The 18,758-nt window shown below is 38.7% G+C and overlaps 1 protein-coding gene across 1 annotated transcript, besides 22 other annotated features; it reads left to right on the forward strand.

Annotated features, from left to right (window-relative positions):
* Positions 1 to 1,599: 1,599 nt before the first annotated feature.
* On the forward strand, positions 1,600 to 3,378 carry EKO05_0002023 (uncharacterized protein; the record flags this gene model as incomplete). The annotated part of the gene is made up of 1 exon (XM_059635818.1): positions 1,600 to 3,378. One exon carries the CDS (start codon positions 1,600 to 1,602, stop codon positions 3,376 to 3,378), a length of 1,779 nt encoding a protein of 592 aa, XP_059491801.1.
* Positions 3,379 to 3,773: 395 nt separating this feature from the next.
* Positions 3,774 to 3,886: a dispersed repeat.
* Positions 3,814 to 5,684: a dispersed repeat.
* Positions 4,608 to 4,813: a mobile genetic element.
* Positions 4,614 to 4,810: a mobile genetic element.
* An 884-nt stretch (positions 5,685 to 6,568) lies between the features above and the next one.
* Positions 6,569 to 6,618: a tandem repeat.
* Positions 6,619 to 6,826: 208 nt separating this feature from the next.
* Positions 6,827 to 7,441: a mobile genetic element.
* Position 7,442: 1 nt separating this feature from the next.
* Positions 7,443 to 7,586: a mobile genetic element.
* Positions 7,587 to 7,821: 235 nt separating this feature from the next.
* Positions 7,822 to 11,222: a mobile genetic element.
* Positions 11,218 to 11,656: a mobile genetic element.
* Positions 11,655 to 12,295: a mobile genetic element.
* Positions 11,739 to 11,896: a mobile genetic element.
* Positions 12,278 to 13,225: a mobile genetic element.
* Positions 12,353 to 12,401: a tandem repeat.
* Positions 12,487 to 12,548: a tandem repeat.
* A 799-nt stretch (positions 13,226 to 14,024) lies between the features above and the next one.
* Positions 14,025 to 14,222: a mobile genetic element.
* Positions 14,072 to 14,306: a mobile genetic element.
* Positions 14,307 to 17,399: a mobile genetic element.
* Positions 15,607 to 15,616: an inverted repeat.
* Positions 15,607 to 15,752: a mobile genetic element.
* Positions 15,716 to 15,772: a tandem repeat.
* Positions 15,743 to 15,752: an inverted repeat.
* A 163-nt stretch (positions 17,400 to 17,562) lies between the features above and the next one.
* Positions 17,563 to 18,758: part of a mobile genetic element that runs on past the window's edge.

Below are 18,758 nucleotides of genomic sequence, written 5' to 3' on the forward strand. Positions count from 1 at the left end.
TAATCACTGTCCTAATCGCGCAAAGCCAACCAAAAATATCGTGTAGGATCTAGACGTTAGAGCTTGTCTGTCTTACAACGGATGATGGTTTGTAAGACCTTATCAAGCGCTATTGCGTTGCGGATTTGTGCTACAATGTCCTCAACAGCTGGTAGGTTCCTAGTGGTAGGCTCCCGAGAGTCTATGTCCCGTTAGAGACGGGCTCCTAGTCAGATAACTCGTCCCCATCACTTGGCTCTCCTGCTAGGGTGGCTGATGACAACTCTGAGGAGTCGTTACCGCCTATCTCTTCGCTAAGGATATACAAAGCACACGCCAGCTCCGGTAAAAGTATCTCATATAAGTCCATTATTATGTGCGCGAGCTTGACAGCTTGGCGTGTGTTGGTAATAGGGAGGACGATTGCGGCTACGTTTGACGTGGGCTTCTTGAAATGATGGGATTTAGTAGTTGCTGCTGCTGCTAAAGGACGCGAGCGTTATCTATGTCAGTAGGAATATCACCAGAACGGTGATTGAGACCGTCCGGTTTGGTGCCTTGTTCACCGAGTCTGTGCTTGATGATATTGTTAAATTTAGACAGGGACTCAGACTAGCGTTCGACGATATAGAGGTCGGATCAAGAGAGGAGCTCGCACATGGCACACTGCTTGGAGGCCTTGGAGACCTAGAAGCCAGTCCTTTCTAGAGTTGCCAAGGTTATTTGCTTGGTAAATTATCCGTGCCTTTAGTTGCTGTCAGATTCCTGTGTCAGCCCAATAAAACAACATAGTGTGGCAAAATTGGGCAGCTCTTGCCGTACGGATGCATGCATCTGCCTGCGCATTAAAACAAATTAACAAATAACACGTGTATGCCTTTGTGCCCAACCAAACTTCACAGCTTGCAGGGGTCTAGTGGCTGCTTGGAATTATCGCCTTGGAAAGGCTGAAGTAGCGCCCTATCAGCAATAGATTGCCAAAGCAGCCAATGGCCTGTCCCAATGTCTCGTATGCCTTCAGCACTGAGCATGCGTCCCCAGCCTTTAGCAAGGGTTTATGACTCTGTGGCACCTTGGGGTCGCCAATTTCCTCACGGTAACTACGGTTTATAATCCCTCCGGCTCCATAGAGGGTCGATGTGAGATACAAGGAAGACCGAACACTAGACGTCGAGGTTTGGACGAACTTATTGCGGCCTGATTCTGAAGACTTTACAGGGGTCCCCGCTGCTCCAAACGCAACCCAAGGCATAATATAGTCGACAGCCGATGTGTCTGAACCTGGTCATGGTCCAGGTAGAAATTGCCAGGACAAGGCCGCCTTGCAACTCACGGAGCAGGGTTACCGATACAGTAAGAATTACGACAAGAGCCGTCTGGATGAGGATTTGCACAAGGCCGTCTCCTGTTGCGAACAGGCAACGAGGCTGTCCTTGTCGGAGAATCCCCATTGGCCAAGGATTCTCGATTCTCTATCGCGCCGAATTTTTCAGCGTTACCAACGGTTCCACCAGCCAACTGATCTTGAGGATGCCGTTAGCTGGAGTAGAAGCGCTCTACAAAGTACCGGACCTCAAGATCCTATGAGCGTCTATTAAAAGCGGGCTAAGCAGAGCTCTAATGGAGACCTACAAGGCCAACTCTCGAAATATCAGCCACCTTGAAGAGGCCATCCAGCTTGCGAGAGAGGCCATTCGCGAGTGTCCCCATGACGAGACAAATCATCTTGCGGGCCGCAAGATGACTCTAGCAGCCAACTTGAGCCTATTGTGCGAAGCCACCAAGGAGGAGAGGCACCTAGACGAAGCCATCCGATATAACAACGAGGCCGTTAGGAGTACTAAAGAGGGGGACCCAATGAGGTCAGCAAGACTATGCACCCTCGGGAATACCATAGGAAAGAAGTACAACCGCACAAATGACATCAAGGACCTTGAAGAATCGCTGGAGTACAATAGGGAGGCCAAACGTCTGATCCGCAACTCGACTGACCAGGCAAAACGGATCAATATCATCAACTCTTATAGCGTCCGTCTGTTGTGGCATTTCGAGCGATGCGGTGATAGGGAAAGCCTGGATGAATCCCTTGCACGGATGCAAGAGCTCGTCGATACGACGCCTCAAGACCATCCAATGTGGAACCAACTGACCAGCAACTTGTGCAATAGGTTGATTACGAGATACGAGGTGGGCAACGAGCAGAGAGATTTCCACGATGCGATCGAGAGAGCTGAGGAGGCCATATCCCGGTGTTCGAGTATGCGCAACATTGTCGACAAGGCATTGACCTTGTACACCTTATGCCTGACCATCGGAGCCAGATATCGGACAACGGGTGCCCTGACTGATCTTACAGCAGCTGTCGAGTACGCCAAGCAAGCTGTGAGGCTCATTCCCCCTGAGCACATCGAATACGCCTCTGTACTGCAGAGCAAGTCACTCACGCTGCTCATGTTGTATGAGCGCCATGAGAATCCATCCGATCTCGACGAGGCGATCCGTTCTGGCGAAGACTCTGCCACCGTCGTCATCCATAGGGATCGCCAGGCCATGATATACACAAACCTGGGAACCTTGTACGGGCACCGGTGGATGCTCGGCGACAAGACGAACGACAAGGACCTCGAAATGGCCATTACCTACTGCCGGAGGAGGCTGGGCCTCCAACTCCGCGAGCCAGGCGGCCTCGTAAATCTCGCCAACTGGCTACTGGCCACTCAGAAACGCGACGTCCTCGACGAGGCCATCGCGCTTGCCGAAGAAGCATTCGGCATGATGGTTGAGGTTCCTGACCATCCCGACCGGGCCAGGGTAGCGCACACGCTGGCCAAGGCCTGGGAGTCGAGGTATCGGAGTCGTGGCCAGGAGAGCGATGGTGGCGCAGAGGATCGGAGGCGCGCCAAGGAGGTAATGGGGGCCGTGATGGCTCGGGCCACCAGCAAGTCCCCGCCTGCCGACCGGATCCAGTTGGTTCTCTCTCTTGCTTACCATCGTCTTGTCCGAGGGCGACTGGACGGGGGTGTACGAGGCCGCCGCCGCTGCCGTAGAGTTGCTGCCCCTACTCAGCCCCCGCTGCATCAAGCAGAGCGACCAGCAGCACGCGCTGCTACAATTCGCCGGACTCGCCGGGCGGGCGGCCGCTGCCGCCCTCGAAGCCGACCGCGGCGCTCCCGAGGCGCTGAGGCTCCTCGAGTGTGGCCGGTGCGTCATCTCAGTACACCGTTTCTATGTTGGTCGCTTGCGCGGCACTCACGCCGACCTGGCCCAGAGGTTCGAGGACCTGAGAGACAGGCTCCCCGGATTTTCTCGCTCCGGTCGAACCCGCCACGCTGCTGGTGGGGAAGTAACGGAGCGCCATCGTTGTCATCAACATCGCATTCCGATGCGACGTATTCATAGTTGGAGAGAGCAAGGCGGAACTCCTGCCCCTGTAGCAACTCTCTATTGCCCAAGTCCAGCAGAGGGGCCTGTTCGCCGCCAAGCTCGGCAGGCGGGGACCTGTCCCGCGAGACATAGGTACATGAGGAGCTGTAACGGCCTAGGCCCATGTGCTGCACACCGCCTCGGCACTACTTCAGCCCAGGGGTCCACAAGACAATAAAGCTTTGCCACGGACTAGGCCGGGCGGCAGATCGGCCAGCCATGAACTTAGTGTCGGCAAACCTGAAAACAAAGCTAAACTAGGTAAGGGAGGATCCCTGCGCTAAGGCGCGCCAGCACCTATCTGTAGGTCTGCTAAACTTAGCTAAGTAAAAAACAAACACAATAGACATTTTAAATCTATTACTAATCTATTTCTAATTTATTTTAATGCTATAACTATATATACACAGCTAACGTACCCCACGGACGAGCCGGTCACCAGACGAGTCGGTCACTTTTGCCAAGCCCCCACCAAACTCCACCCCATTATAACCTAAAACAACCTAAATTAACACTGCAAACTGCAGTACAGTCTGTAATATTATTTAGAAACTACTTCTACCTCTTTCTTACACGTTCGTGCGTTATGTCTAGTCTCACTGCACCGTCCACAGCGCCTTTAGGAAGGCTCACCCACTTCAGCGCGCACCTGCTTCTTTGCCTTCTTACCATTACAACGCGCCCTAAACTCTATTAGGGCTGTTAATCGCTGGCCCTCTTCAACTACTAGAGTACCTTCTTTCTTAACCTGCTTTCTTTTGTGTAATTTTTGTTGTGTGGCTGCCTTATTAGCAGCTCAAAGCTCAGCAATCTCCTGTTGCGCCAACACTAGCTTGTGCGCAATTATAGCTGCCCCCTTTAAGACCTTCTTAAACGCTTCAACTATAGAGGTAGGCGAGCTATCTATATACCTCTAAATCCTCGTCTTTACAAGCGTTAATTACAACCCTAGTTTAAGGGTGTTGCTTAGGGTTTGCGACTGCCAGAGCTCGTTGTTAACGGGTAGTAGTAGTGATAGCGTGCGCAGCTTTACATTAAGGCTGCTTATAACCCATTGTAGGTCAAACAGGACTAGTCCAGCGCCTCAGAACCCTCCCTAGATATTCCTAGAAGTAATTGCAGCGTTGTAGGCGCGTATAAAGTATAGTAGGAACTCTATCTTTATAATATAGTTAATCTAGTTATATATAAGTATTTTAGCTTAGCGCCTATACGCCTTCTTTAAAGCAGCAAAATAAGCCACATTAAGAGGCTGTGTAAGGTGTAATAAGTAGGAAGGCAAGCAAAGAGTAATTATCTTACTATCCTTGCAGTACTGCTGGAATTTAAGAGAGTCGTGGCTCTTATAACCATTAATAATAAGCAAACAGTAGGTGCTAACAGTACGCTCCTTTGTATGCCTGTCAAAGTGGCTTATCTAGTCCAGACCAAGCTTGTTGGTAGTCCAGCCGTTATCAGAGACTCCAATAACCCAGTCTTAAGGCAGATCCTCTTCTTTGTACCAGGCAGAGAGGTAGTGGTAGGCCTTAAAGATAAGGAAGGCAGGAATAGCCTATCCTTTGGCATTGATGCCTACTATAGCCGTAGCCCACTCCCAGTTGCCTGGTTGGACAGCCTTTGGCCGACCTTGTTGTTCTGAAGCTGTAACAACTGCTCCTAGGGAGATCTAGCCTATTATAAAGCCTGTCTTGTTAAAGTTATACGTGTCTTTATCCTAGATGCTATACTTAGCTTTAGTATTAGCTACCAGGCTAAACTAGCTCTATAGAACCTTAGGATCCTTACAGAGGGCTCTCTTGTAGTTGTACTTGCAATTAAACTTGACTATAAGCTCTAGGTGCCGCTTAACAAACGTACTAGGCCAGTTTGCGCTAACAGGACCTAGATTACGCTCAGCGCGCAAAGAATTGGCCATAGTAGCCACATCTAAGAGCTAAAAGGAAAACCCTCGCACGTCTAGCTCAAGAATATGTTTAACAATCACCTTCTTCTTATTGTTGTCTAGCTTCTGTAAGTTAGCTATAGAATTAGCGCGTAAAGGTTGTCCTGCGTGTCAGTTGCTTAGTGTTGTTTGAGAGACTCTGTAGATAGCTGCAGCGCGTCGCTGAGAGAGTGTTGCGTCTTGTTTAAGAGCCTGAAGCGCAAGCTGTATCTGAGCTTCTTTTAACGCGTCTGAATGGTGTTGTTAAGAAGGCATTAGTATGTGAAGGGTAGTTTGGTAGGGGCTTGGCAAAAGTGACCGACTCGTCCGGTGACCGGCTCGTCTGTGGGGTACGTTACCTAATATAGCTACCCCTAACAGCCCTTATACTGCTAACAGTGCCTCTACCCTTAATAGCTATATAAGATATAGGCTAAAATCTATTTATAACATATTTCTAATCTATTTTAGCCTACCTATTATACTTATCTTGTCTACACTATTATACTACTTAGAGCCCTACTGTTTAAAATTATTAACAGCTAGTTATTTTCCTATTTAGAGAGCGACGCTGCTGTTAGAAGGAGGCAGACAGCAGGCTATTCTTAGTAAGTTAAATGCATTAATAATACATTCTAAATAGGTTTTACAAAGAATATACTAGGTTTCTATTAGTAATTGTAATGTGCTAAAGAACTACATCTTTAACACCTATAGCATAAAGCTTACTCTAATCCTAGCTAGCTGCCCTTATAACAAGAGTCTTTACTTAGTCTAGTATAAATCTATTTATAATCTATTATAATTGTTTTCTCCTAATCTTCTATAGATTTCTACAACACCCTTACAGTAGACTATAACAAGAATATCTATAACTAGGCCTATTAAGCTAGATATAAATTAGCAGCCTAAATTATAAAATCTATTAACGTATTAAATCTTTTTAACAGGTTATATAGCTATAGTAGCTACTACTGTCTCCATATCTATATAGCGCTTCCTAGTCACGCGTTACGTAACTAGGGCTTAAGAGGAGCAGATCTACATAGACGGCATAGCTAACATCCTTGCCACCTATGCAGATTCTAACCCCTAAGCTACCTGCTGCGCTGCTAACTACTGTAGTATGTTATTAAACATCTAATCTAAATTTACTCCTAATGCATTAATAAAGCCTATAACTGTAATAAGTAGGCTGCCTATAAGAGTAAGCGCTTTTTAGAGAAGATTACTTAAGCTATCCTAATATAGTTAAGATAAAAACATCTAAAATAGATTAGAAATAGATATAGGTAGGTAAAAAAATGCAAATTAAGTTGCGTTCTATTCTATGAAGTTAAAATGTTTTCAACCCTTACAACATGTAATAGATAAACATTATTAAGGTTTTTTCCCCTTTAAGACGCTACATAGTAATTCTTAGCTAAGTAACTTTAGTATAGCCTAGTGTTAAATAGGTTTTAGCTTAAAGTTGTAAGAATAAACCTATAATATGTTGTAAATTGTTGTGGGTTTAGACCTTGTCTAAGCCTTAAGCGAGACAGGACACTGACGTGTCCTACAGACATATTAGAAGGACATGCAACGTGTTACCTTCTTAAGAGATATAATACTATATTAACCCTTATTACATCCTATTCTAAGGCTAGTCTATAACATTTATAATTCTTCTTCTAGGAGAATAGCTAGCACGTACGCCTGTACTATGTTAGCTAGTTCCTAGAATAACCCCCTAGATAAATCTGTCCCCTTAACCCTCTAGAAATTTATAGCCTAAATGTTGCAGTTTATAAGTAGCTTATAGAAGGTCTTAAATGCTACTAATAAGTGTATAGTAATACTTAAGCGTAATAACTCTAATATACACGTATTTGTTAAGTCCCTTAACAAGCAGCTAATACCTGTACTAGACCTGCGTCTATAGTACTACTATCCTCCTTAGAAGCAACACTGTAACCCTTAAGATCTACCCTAGTCCCTAACCTACCTTATAATTTGCTGTTTTCTGTATCTGCCCTAGGCCTACCTACCTCTAGGCAGACGTCCCTAGCCTATAGGAAGCCTCTTCCTATAGGCAAGGCTGTTACTAGGGACAAATCTTTATTTAAGGCGTAGTAGTGTTCCAGTATAAGTATCGAAGCATCCTGTTAGCAGGCACATCAGGAAGGATACTTATCAACATCATTGTTAAGGGACAGAGAGACAAGAAGTACAGTGATTGAGTTCTATAAGTAAGTGTTCTCTAGGTGTTGTTGTAGGTGTCTGTTACGAACATGAATCCTGAGAAGAGAATTACTAGGTTTTGTTAATGGATATTATAAGGCGGTACAACAGCTAGCAAGGAGGCTATTACCCTGTCGGTAATAACAAGGCAACTTACGTGTAAGCTGCTAAGGCTAGAATAGGTAAAGCGTTCTATAAGACAAAGGCTAAGCAAGCTATAGGATTTATAGGACAAATAACTAGCGTCCTATAGGAATCCTACAGGATCCTATAAGACTTATAAGACTATAGGACTTTGTCCTATAAGACTGTAGGACATCTTAAGTATATAGTAAGTAGGAACATAACCCTTGTAGTTTGTATTTAACCTTATTAATTAAGTTTATCTTTAGACTCTTAACCTGCTCTTAAACTAGACAGTCTACTCTGTACTATTTATTGCACCCTATCTTTATAAGCTTTGCTTAGTTAATAACCCTAACTAATCTACTAGTGCTTATCCCTAAGAACTAATAGAATTAGTGCTTATAGTCTTTAACTAAAGTACAACTTTAACATTTTAAACACCCCTAAGATAAGTACTGTTAGATCCTGTGCTACCCCTAGCAACTCTACGTCTAGTAATGTTAACATAGATGCAACTGTTACTACTAGCACTATAAATGTTAATAAGCCTAATCTCTATTACAGAGACTATAGTAAGCTTAATAACTAGCTTATATAATAGGACCTCTTCTTTACCTTCTAAAGTAAGAAGGTTCCTAAGGTTAGATAAGTAGTCCTTGCAGCTAGCTACATGCGTAGCAAGGTGTTTACCTAGATTAAGCCCTTTGTACAGCAGTACTAAGCTAGTAAGGCACTGGATAACATAGATATATAGTTAAGGGACTATAACCTATTTAAAGAGAAGATTAAACTAATCTTTAGAGTCTCTAACAAATTACATATTACCTGCTGCAACATTTAGAAGATTAAGCAGGACAAGTTAGCTACTAACTACGCTGCAGAGTTTTAGCAGCTTACTGCTAACACTAACTAGGATAACACTACGCTAATTACTATGTTCTAATAGGGATTAAAGCCTAAGGTTAAGAAAGAACTTATGCGCACTAGCGCAAGCATAGAAACCCTTAACAAGCCTATTAATACTACTATTAACATTAACGTACAACTTTATAAACTTTAGTAAGAACTTTAAGACAACCCTAGAGTACGCACTACTGTTATTGCTACTAACTGTCTGCTACTAAGAAATTAGTAGCGCAACAACCTAAATAGAGGACAATAAGGAGGCTGTAATTAGCTAAACACTAGTTACTGTATTTACAGCAACACTTAGAGTAGATACTACAGACCTAAAGCAATAGACCTCTTAAACCTTAACAAGGGACTGCCTAAGCAATAGAATAAAAAGCCTAGAGGGGGTAAGCAATTAGGAGGTAGCAAGGACTGCTACAATTGTGGCAAACTAGGCTTCTTTACTAGGGACTGCTAGATAAATAAGGTTTACTGCTAGTTAAATGTACTTACCTGTGATTATAATAACATAGATGCTAGTAAATAGGAAATTCTTACTAACAATATAGGAAAACTGCTAGAAGACCTAGAGTCTAGTCTAGACGACAACAATAATTGTATTGTACCTCTAATTTGTGTAGCAACACCTTACTAGGACGCCTAGACAGGCAAAGAAACAGAGTACTACTCTAATAATAACTAACAATTCCACGCAGTAGAATATAAAAGGACTAAGAGTAGAGTCTAAGTAGGCAAGAAGTAAAACAGGCCCTTCTACAAACAAGGAACGCGTTACTTCACCCTTAGTAGTAGAAAATTAATAGTTATAGAACTAAAACCTAAAAGCGTATAGAAGAATAATATACTTAATAACATTATAGCCTATAAAGAGACAGACAACAACTAGCAAAAGATAGATAACCTGCTAGACACCTTAGGATAAGAGTTTAGCTAGATTAGCGCCCTACTAACGCGTAAACAAGAACGTATAAACAGACAGCGTTAGAAGAGCAAGGACAAAGAAGCCTATTACTAAATGTGTTAAGAACTTGTTAGCCCTATAGTAGGACCCCTAACTAGAGAGTTTACACTAGAACTCTAAGAACTTGTTTAGTAGTTTAGAAAAAAAATTAACAACTGCAAAAAGTTTACTAATAACCTAGAAGAAGCTAAAGACTAGCTCTAGTGTAAGTAAGAAATATAGCTTAGCCTAGAACGTATGTAGAAGTAGAAAGAAGAGCTACTACTAATTAGCCTATAACTACAGTACATACTAAACTACTATAACCTAAAATATAGAAACCTTACGTAGACAGTATACTCTAAGGACAGATACATAACCTACTATAATAAGAAGCTTAGTGCAGGATAGTTCCCTGTATAACAATGCCTCTATTACAACTAATAGTACTAGTATTACAATAACCTGTGTAAACTTTATCTTATTAATAAACGCTAGAAAGCACACTTTCCTAGACAGATAACCTACAGGCTACAATACAAATATAGCTAGTAGTAAATAGAAGTTACTACAACACATGCTAGTAGAACTACCTTAACACAGATTGTAAGAAGCATTATAGTACAAAGGAATTTAAAGCGTTTAGTAAAGAGGGGACTTTTTTAGGCTAGCGCCTACAAGCCCTAGGGATTAATCTATTAATAGCATTAGGAATAATTACCTTATTAAGCTACCTATTAGACTAAATAGGGTAGCCTTAACAGCACTCTTAGACTTAGGAGCATAAGCAAGCTATATATCTAGAATAGTAATATAGTAAGCTAGACTTAGATTATATTATAAGGAAAACACTTACTTACTCTAAGTAGCTAATAGAGAGTTAATACTAGATAAACTGCTAATTATGTTTAAAGTAATAGCAGTACCCCTACAGATACAGGGGCACTATAAGGAAATAAACCTAGATGTCTTTACAAAGGCCACGCTTAACATTAGACTAGGAATTTCCTAGTTATAGAGGTTTAACCTAAGGATAGATTAGGTATAAGAAAGACTTTTATTAGAAGGATATAAATATAGAACTAATGTATCTACGCCTACGCAGCGTACGCAGCAGCTAGTAGATAAGAAGGAGATTATTAATGTCTCTTTAACACATAAGACGTGCTAAGATAGAGCAGTTAACTCTGTAGATACTAAACGCCCTACAGATTATAAAGCAAGAGTTAAGAAGAACAAGAGTGCAACTTCTACTATCCCTAACGTTTACTAACAGTACGCAGAGATATTTAGAGAAGAGCTTATAGCAAAACCCCTACCTAAGCATAAACCCTAAAATTATAAGATTTAGCTCTAAGAAGGAAAGACACTAACTTTTAGGCTAGTATACTATTTATTAGAAAAGGAACTTAAAGTACTTTATAAGTATATTAAGAAGAACCTTAAGAATAGATTTATTAGAAGATGAGAATTACCTATAGGGTACCTAATTATATTTATTTCTGAGAAGGATAGTAAGCTACAACCTTGCATTAACTTTAAGAAGCTTTATAAAATCGCTATTAAGAACTACTACCTGCTCCTTAATATTACAGAGTTGCAGGACTAGCTAGTAGGAGCTTAGTACTTTACTGCGCTAGACCTATAAGGCACATACAACCTTATACACATAAAGAAAAAAGAAGAATAGAATATAACGTACTCCACGGGCGAGTCGGACACACAGGCGAGTCGGACACTCAAATTCACACCAAAAATCACAATTCTTACACCTTAATATCTCTACAACCACAGAATAAAATTGTCTAGAAATTTAAAATCTATGCTGCATCTATATAAAAATAAAGAGTCTAGAAGCACTAAGCTCTATTATAGATACACATAGAGGTATTTAAAAGTACGCTAAAATAATCCCTGTATTTTATATCTTACTTACTAACTTCTACATTAATAGGAGGAAAGCTAAGCGCTTCTATAGTCTTTATCTTTATATACATGCAGCGTAGTATATTAATTTTTAAATAAATTTATTGTGTAGTTGTGGAGATATTAAGGTTTAAGAATTGTGATTTTTGGTGTGAATTTGAGTGTCCGACTCGCCTGTGTGTCCGACTCGCCCGTGGAGTACGTTAGTATTTAGAACGCAATATAGAATCTATAAGTACCTTATTATGCTGTTTAGTCTAACAAACACACTAGCTACGTGTTAGAAGTTAATTAATAACGTCCTTAGAACACACCTTAACAGGATAGTAGTAGCGTACCTAGATAACATCCTAGTGTACTTAAAGACACTAGAAGAGCACACAAAACACGCTACTAAAGTACTAGAATGCCTAAGGCAGGCAGACCTACAGCTTAAACCTAAGAAGTACAAATAGTATAAGAAGGAAGTTAAATTCCTAGGGTACATTATAGGACAACATAAAGTTAAGATTAGTCTAATAAAGGTAGAAGTAGTTAAGACTTTGTAGACGCTAAAACCAGTTAAACAGATCTAGGAATTCTTAGGATTTGTTGACTTTAACTAACGCTTTATTAAGGACTATTCTAAGATTGCAATCCTGCTAACAAAGCTCACGCAGGAGGATACACTATTTAAGTAGGGATAAGAACAGAATAATATGTTTAAGGCACTTAGGCAAGCCTGTATTACACCTCCTATATTAATTATGTTTTACAGCAGCAAACTAATATATATAGAGACTAACGCCTTAGACCTTATATTAGGCGCATGTATTATATAAGAAAAGGATTTACTTAGTATACTAAGATAATACTGTTTTAACATAGTTATACTGCAGAGCAGCTTATATAGGTGTTCCTAGATTAATATATAAGGTATTATAGTATACTAGAATTATTTATTAGTAATTAAGATAAGCTCTTTACGTTAAACTACTAGACTACGCTCTTAGAAGCTATTAGTACTAAGAAGAAGCTCTTAACTGCCTATAATCTGCAGACAGATAGACAGACTAAAAGAACAAATTAGACTATAGAAACATACCTACAGATATACAGTAACTAGTAGTAAGATAACTAGGTTTTACTGTTACCTATAGCACAGATTACATATAACAACAAATTGTTAAAAGTAATAGAAGAATTACTGTTCTTCCTAAATTACAGGATACACCTAAATCTCTTTACTAGAAGTCTAGACACGCTAATTTAGACTAAATTAGCAATATCCTTCGTAGTAAGACTAAAGGAAGTGTATAAAAAGGCACTAAAAAATATTAGTAAGGCTTAAGAATAAGCAATCTTATATGTTAACTAGAAAAGAAAAACAGCACCTTAGCTAAGAGAGGGGGATAAAGTCTATCTCCTTACAAAAAACCTTTGCACACAACGACTAATAAAAAACTAGACTACATTAAAGTTAGACCCTTTTTTATTTCTAAGCAGATAAGCCTAGTTAACTATAGACTTAATTTGCTAAAGGATGCAAAAGTCTACCTAGTGTTCTACATATTGCTGTTAGAATCAGCTAACCCTAAAACGCCTATCTAGGAAAACTTCTATTATTAAGCTAATAGTAAAGATGAATAAAAAGTTAAAAAAATAATTGCAGAGAAACGTACCCTACAAGGCATTCAATATCTAGTTAAATAATTAGAGTACCCTAAATTAGAAAATACATAGGAGCTACCTACAAACCTTATAAATTACTAGCAGCTACTAAAGAAGTTTTAGGATTGTTAAAACCCTAGATAATAGACTAGTTAATTACTTTAGCCTAAGCAGGCGCGTCTAGGTTAACAGACGCAATTATTAAGTTTAGCGCCTCCTACTAATCTAACTACTCTAAGACTTTAGTATCTGCTACACCTACATTATAAATCTGTTACTTCTTCTATTTTAATAAAACCTTCTGCTTATACAGTTAGCAACCCTTTACGTGTAACGCTTGCATTACTGCTAGTACAGCTTCTATAATACTTTCTTACGCTTCTAGCGCTAAATTAGTTTCTTCCTCTTGTCTCCTTAGTTTTTCTATCTCTGCGTTAATGCAAGAGAAGTTTAGAGCTAGAACATCTACTAGTATACACGGCGCAGACCCTGCACAGACATAGTATCTACACTGCTTACTTAACAATAACAGCTAATAAGGTAACTTTTCTTTAGTCCAGCTCTTACAGGCAACTATAACAGTCTAACATTTATTATTTATATAATAACTATACTTGTAATAATAGACAGTACTGTAAGATAATATCTAGTTAGCTTATAAGGACATAAGCTAGAAAGGAGAAGGATAGTGTTACAAACATAAATCCTAAGAAGGGAATTACTAGGTTTTATAAATAGATATTACAAGGCAGTATAATAGCTAGTAAGGAGGCTATTACCCTATAGGTAATAACGAGGCAACTTACGTATAAGCTGCTAAGGCTAGAATAGGTAAAGCGTTCTATAAGACAAAGGCTAAGTAAGCTATAGGATTTATAGGATAAACAAGTAGTGTCTTATAGGAATCCTATAGGATCCTATAAGACTTATAAGACTGTAGGACTTTGTTCTATAAGACTGTAGAACATCTTAAGTATATAGTAAGTAGAAATATAACCCTTATAATTTGTGTTTAACCTTATTAATTAAGTTTGTCTTTGGACTCTTAACCTGCTCTTAAACTAGACAGTCTACTCTGTACTATTTATTACGCCCTATCTTCACAAGCTTTGCTTAGTTAATAACCCCAACCAATCCATTAGTGCTCATCCCTAAGAACCAATAGAATTAGTGCTTACGGTCTTTAACTAAAGTACAACTTCAACAGTGTCTTGCCTTTAACAGTTACTGTTAAGGCTTCTTATACCTTTTTGCTAGCCAGATTACGTACACTAGCTAAGCATTCTAGATCTTACTAAGGCAGTTACTATATGCACTAGCACAAACCTCCCCCTCCTAAGAGCTTAGCCCTATTAAGCAAATAAACTAAGTTAAAACTAAACTCTATTCTAATTACTAATCTCCTTTAGTATACTAGTTGCTCTCTTCCCTTACTATCTCCCTTTTTCTACAATCTTGCTAAAGCCCTAGTTTCCTAAGTAGATTGTTAACTTTAGTCTCCTAATAGCTTAGGGGTAGGTAAGTCTGATACCTGTCTTAATAAACCCTAATCTAAGGCGCTGCCTAATATGTATGTTATCTAGGAAGTAGCCTCTGTTGCTTTAACAGTTAGACTATTATATAACTTATCTAGAGCACCTTCCTGTGTGTACTGTCTGTCCTATAACTCCTATTATTTCCTATGTTCTAGTACTACTCTATTATTAGTAAAGAAGGATTGATTAGGGATACCTAACTCTTTATTAGCCCTAAAGCAATATTTCTTAGACATCTTTACCTACTGCTAATGCCTCTTTACTATAGCAACATTATTAGCCCTATTCTTCTAAAGAAACTGTATAAGCTCCTTATTATTAAGACTAAAAATACAGAATATCTCTTGCTGGACTAGGTAGGAGTTATACTAAGCCTAGCAATAGATAGCTTTGGAAATCTAGAAACAGAAAATTAGTGCTATGTCTACTAGGAAAGCATAGGGAGCACTACTATACTTGTTTAAATAACCCAACAGTAATAAAGGTCCTAGCGTAAGCTTCTAATAAGAACTAGTAATATCTTTGTATAATCCTATCTCTAGGATCTCTATAGTTTCTCTATCTTCTATAACTAACACCCACTAAGAAATATAGTTTATTATTACATTATAGCTAGTCTATTAGAACTATATAGCAGTGCTAGGGAGAAGATCCTAACGTCCCTATACTTGCAAGGATACTTCTTCTACTTAGCACCTACTACATCTTATGCTAACTTAGGGTTATTAACTATATTTACCTACCCATTAATGTAACTATAGCATTGCTTAATTCTATTATCTTTCCTCTAAGCTAATTATTTTAGAACTAAATTGTAGAAGCCTTCTAGAGCAATAGTGTAGTTGTCTTTATCCTTATTACTAAAGGATACTAAGCCTTGTATTATGTCTATTCCTCTACCTAACTTTATAGTGTTGTAGAGGTTGCATTCTACATGCTTAAAGAAGGTCTAATTTTTAGGCTTAGTATATTTAGTGTAGTATAGGTAGAAGATTAAGTTAGTTTGTTAATAAAGTACTATATAGTAAAGCTAGTACTATAGATTACCCCTTATTAGTTGTTAGATTACAGAGTAGTTTATAATTCTATACTACTCTAGGCTACTTTTACTATACTAATATAAATATAATAGTTATATATGTTAAAGTATTTTTCTACTGTTTTCTAGAGTTCTAGATTGTTTTAAAACATAGAGGCAAACGCAGGGACAATAATAGTGCCCTTCTAGTTTAGACTGTCTGCCTTAGCTTAAAAATATTAAGATAGGTGCCTAGAGATAAAGTTGCTCTAGTTAAGGTTAAGTACTGTAGGAGCTAGGCAGAATTAATAGGACTGTAGACTATCTATTGTGTTTAATGCGCAGAGCTGCTCTTAGAACAGGATCCTAGATTTTAGGTTGTTCCTCTACTTCCCTTAGCTAGTTTTATTCTTATGTATTAACATAAGTAAGTTATATATTATAGTAGTGTTAAGAGTGCAGACTAGTAAGCTAAGTCTACTAGCAGTGTACTAGAAATAAGGAAAATAAACTTATAACAGGTTAACTGTGTAGTAGGTAATTGTTCTTCTACCAGCACCTCCCTTCTTTTAAGTTTCCCCTCCCTTACAGCACTCTTAAACCTATACATCTAGGAGCTCTACACGTTCTAGATCCTTAAAGAGCTTCTAACTAATCTTTATACAGAGAAGAATAAAGGCAGATTAGCTATTAGTGTATTTGCACTTGGCGCTATCCTAGATATTATTTTTTATGTCTTTACTAATCTTAGCGTCTTCCTGTATAGACTAAACGTCTAATATAAACTAATAGTTAACTTTAGGGCTTATAACATTTTAAACTAATCTAAATTTTAATACCCTAATTAAAAATCGTTCCCTAGTTTAATAGTCCTCTGGTACTAAAGTAATAGAGCTAAATTGCGTTCCTTTAGACTGTTAGTGCTTTCAGATCGCATCTATTATACAACGTTGCTTTCCTGTTTTATTAACACCCAACTTAAAGGCTATTCAGTTTAGGTTGTTAGGTGCTACAGACAACAGGTTACTTTAGTGTTCCTATTTAATGCTTTTAATAACATCCTTAGGGAATTTGTTGCCTATTAGAAACAACTTAGTATTAGCCTATAGCCTCATTAGAGCAAGGGATAACCCTTCTAGAGGAACACTTAATTAGCCTGCAGTCCTTATGCTTGTTGCTGGCTTAGTAAGCAACTATAGTCTAGATAGTGATGCTAAAGGGGCTAGTGTCTAAACTCTGTTAAAAATGTACTCTAGCGCTGCTTGTATTAGCGTAAGGAAGTTTCTAGAGCTAAATAGTATAGCATTTAATGTTGTCTACTCCTAAGTAATTCTCTTCCTTAGCAAGTAAGGTGTCCTAACACCTTTTAGGTTAAAGATTAGTGCTAGTAGTTAGGTCTTCTATAGTGCAAGTGCTTACATCTACTATTAGTATGTTTTTAAAGTTAGGTACCTAAATAGGCACATATCCTACTTTGCTGCTTTTAGCTTTAGCACGCCTTTACCTAGTGCCTTTGCCTCTACTATAGGTAGGTGGTTCTTGTTATTTAGTTATATAATAAAGTTTATTATGTCCTAGTAGAGCATGTTAAGGGCTTATTAGACTGTAATTTAGTTGCTTAAGTTATAGAACTTATCCTTCTTCTTCTATAGCATAGATAGGCGTTAGTAATTTACTAAGTTAACAAATTTAGCAAGGTTATTAGTGTTAACTTAGTATATATAGTGTGTAATTAAGCTAAGTGTTGCTGTTAGATGGTATAATGGATGTGTAATGAGGTAACTTAATAATATTAATGATTGTTGTGTGTTCTGGTTCCCCTGTATTCAGTGAGATTTAGGTTCTTTGCTAGTGTGCCAAGCCTATTGGTCCCTGCTCAACTGTACAGATCTAACCTTGCTAGAGCTTGTTCTATCTTACACACCCCTTTAGCTTAGAGACTTATTAAGTTAGTATTTATGTAAGTGTAGGGTCTTTAAGTTGCTCTTAGATTTCCTAAAGAAGCACAGTATTTGTTACCTATACTGGCTCTGTAATAGCTAGGCTAAGTTATTAAAGGAAACCCTCCTATTTTTTTGCTAGTAAGACCTTTGTTATGATATCTGCGATTATATTTACTAACTGCACAAATTCTATCTTAATTATACCCTTATATACTTATTATATAATCTAATAGTTATAGATATCTACAAATTAAAGTGTAGTTTAGAGATAGGAACCTTCTCTATTACTAAGCGTATAGTTTACTTATTATTATACTTAATAGCAATAGTACATATATGTATTTTTATTTAGAGTTTACAGAGCAGTCTTAATATAAAAAGTGCTTCTTTAGCTACTTATAAGAGAGCTAGTATCTCTGCTTTAGTAGTTAATGTAGTAACTGTGTCTTGCTTGTTAGCTCTCTATGTAATAATTCTACTAAATTGTCTTATAGCGTATCCTTATAAGCTTTTATAATCTAGGGTGTTATCTGCAAATAAAGCGTTGCTTGTAATTTGCAGTCTTTTAGCTCCTTCTAGTTATAGGGCTTGTTGTTTAGTATCTTAGAGGTATAGTAGTACTTAATCCACAGCATTATAGTCCTTAGGTCCTAGATTTACTAGGGAGTAAGCTAGTTGTAAGGTAGTAAACGTAATATCTGGCCTTATAGTAACTGTAGCAAAAAGTAACAACCTAATCTTGCGTTAATAATTATTAATTTCTGCTAGCGCTGCTAGACCCTTTCTTAGGTAAAGTTCTATTGCTGCTAAAGGAGTATTGTGTTAAATATCTTGCCTATTAGCTAAGCAGCTAATCTTGTCTAAGTATGCAGCTTGTAATGATTAGATGTTTTAATCTATTCTTTCTTAGATAATTTCTATGCTAAGGAACTACTATAGGCTGTCTCTTCTAGTAAATTTGTAACTATTTTATAAGTATTTAATTACATCTTACACTTTGCGCTCCTTATCTCTATAGTACGCAAGTATAATATAGTTAACATAGAAGAAAATAATAACTCTATCTCTAATTAGGCAGCACAGCTTATAGGGTACAATCTAGAACTCTAGTGCCTTAAGCATTGTAGTAAATTCTTTCCGCTAGAGGAGTAGGGAGATACAG

Source organism: Ascochyta rabiei, chromosome 3 (assembly GCF_004011695.2).
Source record: "Ascochyta rabiei chromosome 3, complete sequence".
Classification (NCBI taxonomy): domain Eukaryota; kingdom Fungi; phylum Ascomycota; class Dothideomycetes; order Pleosporales; family Didymellaceae; genus Ascochyta; species Ascochyta rabiei.